Consider the following 7118-nt stretch of genomic DNA (forward strand, 5'->3'; position numbering starts at 1 on the left):
AGTTTTGGTGAGATATGAACACAAAAGTTCTGTTATGAAAGTAAAAAATAAAAGTGTATGCTCTCTTCTCTTCAGAGGACTTGATTCTGTGTTGCATTCCTGGAATCAATTTTCAGGGATAATAATATACAATGCCAATTCTTTTTTTAAACAGACATTTAAAATATAAATATTCATAGGCTAACATTTAGCAATTAGGTATGAATATATGTTATGCAATATTGAAATCCGGATGAGGATATCTGTGTTCACAATTATTATATTTCTTTTTGTTAAAACCCTCAAAATCAGCGCAGCCTGTTGCCATGACCCTGTGACCTGGTGACACAGAGGAACCCACACCCTGGTAGCCATGCCCTTCAACCCAAGACACAGAGAAGGCCAGCAGCATGGGCGCCAATACAGAGGTGTTTGTATCCCTCACCACCCCTGCAAACAAGACAAAGAAGACCTCTCTGAGGCTTCTGCAATAAAGGCACACCATACCACCATAGTTGGTAAGTCAGAGGGACCAGCACTTAGCATTGAAACTTGGTCTAACTTCAGGGCAAACACAGCTGTAACCTGCAGCAGAAACTTAAAGAGTTCAACACAGCAGGAAGACAGAAATTTCAACTTGGCCTTAAAGCCAAAAATCAGCCTGAATCTCAAGAGACAGCTGCTGTCTTGCTGAGAGTAATTAGCATAGAACTACACATTCCTGCCCACACTATTGTATCAACAGAGGCACACCCTGAAGGAGGCCCTCTATTTCTATTTTTTATCTTCAAAGTAATATGTTTCACTTATCATTAATCATTTAAAATATTTTTAGTCTATCTTTTCTTTTCTTTATTTTTTCTTTCTAAATTTTTTTATCTTGTTTCCTTTCTCCCTCTCTGACTCTCTCCAATCATTATTTCCATTATTCTACCCTTTTGTTACCCTTCCTATCATAATTTGAATTTATTTTCTTGCTTTTCAGTTTCTTCTCTTTTCCCTTCTCTCAACTGTCATTACTTTTAAAAGAAAGTGATTACATAAAAAGAAAAATTTGATTACAGTCTCTAGACTCCTTATTGCTGTTAGTTTGTTCTGTTCTTGTGTAAATTTTGTTCTGTCCTTTCCTGTTTTCTTTTTATAGCTCTTTAGAATTTGTGTGATCTTCTGTGTCCTCTGATCTCACTTCTAACCTTTCTCTATCCTATCTATCGATCCCTCCCTCCACAACTCCTGCTAAATCCCCATCCTGGAGGGTAGAGTTGCTATGTTGAACAGATTAGGCACTATAAATATTTGGGGCTGGTCCTCAATTTTGATTTAAATTACACAGTTAAAGGTGATATATTAATAACTACCATAAAGTGTCATTTTCTAAGCTGTTCTTGGTGCTATTGTGTTACTGATTATATCACTTGGGTCAAGGTGTTTTGATTGATCTAATAAGTTGTCTTCTCTTGTATAATAAAAATGAGTTTGCCTGAGAGACATTAGAGCCTTAAAACCTAAAGTCCTGTTTTATTTGGAAGATGGAAATATGAACACAGGAATTAATCCAAGCACAGTATAAAAAAATAGAAATGAGAAGGCATTTAAAGAAGAAAAAAACAGACTCCCACCCACCAATGGTAAACCCTGGGGGAAATGAGGTGCAAAAGTCTGACAATCAACCATCTGGATGCAATGAACTGATATCACAGGAAGTTAAAAAGAACAGGTAAATGAAGTTCTAGAAAAATCAAAACAGAAATAATTTTCTAGATAACAACACAGAAATAACAACACACATAAGAAAAAATGAAAGACATGATTAGAGTGTCTAGAACAGAAACAGATAAAAAAAAACAGATGAGCTCAGGACCATGATGGAACCAATGAATGCCCAGCATAGGAAAGAAATGGAAATCTTGAGTGCCCAACATAGGAAAGAAATGGAATCCATGAAACAGATTCAGATATCCAAGAGATTAAACAGTATGGAAAGAATTCACAGCAGGATGAATGAATATGAAGATAGAATTTCAGATATAAAAAGCGTAATATTGGTCAGTGACCATGAAAAGAGAGATCTCTTAAAAACAATAACAGACCATGAGAAATCATGCAGCAACTCCTAGATGATGCAACGAAGAATAATATAAGACTGACAGGAATCCAAGAAGCAACAGGAGAAAGTGCAAATGACAGAAAGAAATTTTTCACACAATTAATGACAGAAAACTTCCTGAACAAAGGGGAAGATTTGATATACAGATAAGTGAGGCATACAGGACTCCAACTGGCAAAGATTAAAAACAAAATCTACACCTAGACATATAATGATCTAGATCCCAGAAACACAACAGAAGAACAAAATACTACAAGCAGTTAGAGAAAATAAACAAATCACATGCAGAAGGCAGCCCATCAAAATCACAGAAGACTTTTCAACACAATCCTTCAGAACAAGGAGACCCTGGAGTGATGTATTTCAAACCCTAAAAAAAATAACCTCCAAATTAGGCTGATGTATCCTGCAAAACTATCTTTCAAAATTGGTGGGGAGATAAGATATTTTCATTGCAAAGAACACCTGAGAAATTTCATGAAAATCAAACCAGCACTCAAACACTTCTAAACAATAACCTGGAAAAGGCAATAAAAACCACATCTCCATAAGTGCCAACAGAGCAAATATACCAGGCAAGGCAAGAAATTAAAGGGAGAGAGGCAAAAATAAATAAATAAACAAACCAACAACAGGAAATAACATGACAATGAAAAGCCAATTCATAACAATTGTAACCATCAATATTAATGGCTTCAATTCACCAATTAGAGAGAAAGAGAGAAAAAAAAAAACAACCAGGCTGGCAGAATGGATTAAAAAGAAAATCCAACAATATGCTATATAAAAGAAACTCACCCACCCCACAAAGAAATTCATAGAGTGAGAATTAAAGGATGGAAAACAGTTCTTCATGTGTCAGGACCCCAGAAAAAAAGTGGTGGTAATAACCTAATTTGCAGACAGAATAGATTTTAAACCAAAACTAATTAAAAGAGACAAAGAAGGTTGCTAAATCCATATAAAGAGAACTATACAAGAGGAAAAATGACAATCATAAATATATATGCACCAAATTCTAATGTCCCCAACTATACAAAACAAATATTAATGGATGTGAAAAATGAAATAAGAAATAATACAATTGTAGTGACACAAATAGTAGGCACAACTTGTAGTGACACTGACACAAATAGATCATCTAGACAAAAAAATCAAAAACAAAATATTAAAACTAAACCAAGTCATAGAACAAATGAACTTGGTAGATGCCTACAGAGTGTTCCATTATAGAAAATCAGAATATACATTATTTTTGGCTGTGCATGTGTCATTCTCCAAAATAGATCACATGCTAGTTCATAGAACAAGCTTAACTAAATGCAAAGAAATTAAAGTTATCCCATGTATATTATCAGATTATAAAGCAATTAAAATGCATATCAATAGCTTAAGAAACTGCAAGAACTTCACAAAAACATGGAAATTAATTAGCACTCTGCTGAACAACCATTGGGTCACAGAGCAAAGTAAAGAAGAAATTAGACAGTTTCTACAAAAAAAGTGATAATGCCAATACAATATATAAGAATTTATGGGACAAAATGAAAGCAGTCCTCTGAGGGAAATGCATAGCAGTAAATGCCCATACAAGGAAAACAGAGTGAGCTCAAATAAACAACCTAATGCTTAACCTTAAGTCCTAGAAAAAGAGGAGCAAGACAAACCCAAAGTTCATATAAGGGAGGAAATTATAAAGATCAGACCAAAAATTAATGCAATGCAAAGTAAGAAAACAATACAAAAGATCAATGAATCAAACACTTGGTTTTTCAAAAGAATAATTAAAATTGATAAATGCCCAGACGACCTTATTTAAAAAAAAAGAAAACCCTAGCATAGAGTTGCATACCTGTAATCACAGCACTTGGGAGGCTGGGGCAGGAGGATCATTGCAAGTTCGAGACCAGCCTGAGCTACACAGTGAGTTCCAGAGCAGTCTGAACTACATAGTGAGACCCTGTCTCAAACAAAACAAAACAAAACAATAAACAAATAAAAAATGAAAGAAAAGTCTCAAATTCATGCATTTAGGAATTAAAACGGAGAAGTCAAAACAGATCCATCAGAAATCCAGAGAATCATCCACACCAACTTCAAAAGCCTAAACTAATAAAGTGGAAAATACAAAAGAAATTGACAGATTTCTAAACACATATAAGTTGAATGCAGAAGATATAAAAAGTCTAAACATTGCAGTTATGTTCAGCAAAATTGAAAAGGTAATTAAAACATTACCAGCAATGAAAGGCCCAGGTCCTGATGGCTTCACTGCTGAATACTACAATACATTTAGGGAAGAACTATCACTACTGCACTTTAAACTCTTCAATGAAATTGAAAGGAAAAAAGTATTTCCAAATTCATTGCTGGAAGCAAGTAGTATTTTGATTCCAAAACCAGGGAAGGATCCAAGCAAACAACAGAGACATATCAGGGAGTATCACAATTCCCAGTTTGAAACTATACTACAAAACCACTGTGATAAAAACAGCATGGTACTGGCAAAGAAAAAGATCCAAGGATCATTGGAATAGATTAGAACATGCAGAAACAGCACCAGGCATTCTCAGCTACCTTATTCTTGACAAAGGTGCCAACCTTCCTCACTGGAGGAAAGATAGCTGCTTTAACAAAGGGTATTGGAAAAACTGGCTTTCAACTTGCCAAACATTAAAACTAGATCCCTAAGATTCACCAAGCACTAAAATAAAACCCAAGTTGATTGCAGACCTAAATATCAAAACAAAAACACTAAACTTACAGGAAAGTAAATTAGGTAGAACTCTCAAAGACCTTGGCGTAGGAGAAAACTTTATGAACAAATACTCAGCAGCATGAGAACTTGCACAAAGAATAATCATCTTGGATCTCAGTTGCATTCAAAAGATTTTTCAGTGCAAGATAAGTCACAAAAAGAGTTAAAAGACAAACTACAATATGGAAAAAATACTTACCGGCTGCTCCTCAGAGAAAGGACTACTCTCTAAAATATATAAAGAATTCAAAAAAATCAGACACCCAAAATGCAAAGACATGATTCAGAAAAGGGCGTCTGAAAGGATTAGAATAATAAATATTGGTAAAATGTGTAAACTACCCATGTTGAGCAATACATTCTATTCAGTCTCGAAGAAATTATTAATGATAAATAAAATAAAATGAGTTACAAATGTCATAGTGTTGTCATGATGTAAATCCATATGTAAACATCATACTTAACAATAGCTAAACTGTGGAAACAGTTTAGATGCCCATCAACACATGAATAGATAAAGAAGAAGTTATTAAGCCATAAAAATATGAAATCATATTATTTGATGGAAAATGCATGAGAAATTTGAGACTATAAGTTCAATTAAAATGTGTCCTTCAGAAACCTTCTCCATTGTTCGTGGGAGCACAGACTGGTGTAACCATTGTGGAAATCAATATGGAGATACACCAAAGAACTAGGATTAGAAGTTCCATTTGACCCAGCCATCCCTCTGCTGGATATCTTTCCAAAAGAATTAAAAGAATCATATCACAGTGACATGTGGACACCCATGTTCATAGAGGCACAGTTTCTAATAGCTAAAACTTGGAAACAGCCCATTTGCCCAACAGTTGGAGACTGTATAAAGATGTGGTTTTTCTATAAAATAGAATACTACTCAGCCATAAAGAATAAGAAATTAGAATCATTCATAGGAAAATGGATGGCTATTGAGGATGTACTCTTAAGTGAATTAAATAAGTCACACATGTGTAAACACAGAATAGTTTCTCTGATGTGAAAAACTGTAATTGTAATATGATCCTTATGATATAATTGACAAGGTGAAATAGCAAGAAAGAGGCTAAAGGTGTGGGGGAAGTGGGAAGGGTAGGAGAAAGGAAATAAGAGAAAAGAAAAAAATATGAGAAAATGAAAAAATGGAAATAGAGTATTTGTAAACAGATAAGGGAGGAGGGGTTGAAGGGAGGGCAGGGATAATGGGGAAAATGAGAACCATATATATATATATATATATGGATGTATAAGGTACATCCCAATGCTTGTGCCGTAAAATAAGCAGACAACAGACAGGTTACACCCACAGGTGGAGAAGGCTTTATATTTCCCTCCTTATGATGCAACTCTCAGGATAGAGGAAATTATTTTATAATAATAGGATTATCAAGATAGAAAAAAACACGTTTTCACTACAATCTATATTAAGGAGTTGAGCAGGTTCACAGCAGAAGTGGGAAATTAAAACATCATTGAAAATGTGAACTTCAAGACAATCAAAGTGTGCAGCTGTAAATCCAAAAGCTCTAGCAAAATACATGAAAAAAAAACCTAGGAAGATACAGAGTTGAGGGCTAATAATAACTGGGTAATGCAGGAGGTGACAGATGGCCACAAACCAATCATAGGCCATCACAGTCAGAAGCATGTCATCCATACATCCAGAAATAATAAGCAGAGACATCTGTGTCAGGCAGCCCACATAAGAGATGACTCTGCACTGTGTCAGGATGGCCACAATCATCTTTGGGACTGTGGTGGAGGTGAAATATATACTCACAAAGGACAGATTGGAGAGGAAGAAGTACATGGGGGTGTGGAATTTGTAGTCAGAGATGACAGCCAGCATGATGAGCAGTTTTCTGATCAGTGTGACCAGGTACATGGACAGAAAGTGCCAAAAGGGATGGGCTGCAAGTCTGGAAAATCTGAGAGTTTCATGAAATGGAATTATTTCACATCTGTTAGATTCTGTGCATTTATGTTGTCTGGACACCTTGTGAAATAGAAAAATGCAGAAAAAGTCCACAAATAAATATGTACTCAGCACTCCATACATTTTGTTCTCCTATAGTAACAACAATTTACTCTTGTATTCCATACAAATTTGTTAATATGTCTGAATTATACTAAACTTAACTTTTAAAAAATAAATCTTGGATTATTTGAGTCTTTTTATTCATCTGCTTTCTACACAGTCCACAGTGCAAGTTACAAAACCAAGAATATTGGAGACAAGAAGTTCATGATTGCAAT

The 7118-nt window shown here is 34.9% G+C and overlaps 1 protein-coding gene across 1 annotated transcript; it reads right to left on the reverse strand.

Annotated features, from left to right (window-relative positions):
• Positions 1–6231: 6231 nt before the first annotated feature.
• On the reverse strand, positions 6232–6747 carry LOC104854643 (olfactory receptor 7E24-like). Its single transcript, XM_033757278.1, has one exon. The coding sequence runs from the start codon at positions 6745–6747 to the stop codon at positions 6232–6234; it is 516 nt and encodes a 171-aa protein (XP_033613169.1).
• Positions 6748–7118: the final 371 nt, after the last annotated feature.

The sequence above is a fragment of the Fukomys damarensis genome, unplaced genomic scaffold (genome assembly GCF_012274545.1).
Source record: "Fukomys damarensis isolate Sample0158 unplaced genomic scaffold, DMR_v1.0_HiC HiC_scaffold_30, whole genome shotgun sequence".
In the NCBI taxonomy this organism is placed as follows: domain Eukaryota; kingdom Metazoa; phylum Chordata; class Mammalia; order Rodentia; family Bathyergidae; genus Fukomys; species Fukomys damarensis.

Bases quoted from the DNA above. Each gene is read 5' to 3' on its own strand.
- LOC104854643 (XM_033757278.1), bottom strand. From the start codon at position 6,747: ATGTACCTGGTCACACTGATCAGAAAACTGCTCATCATGCTGGCTGTC.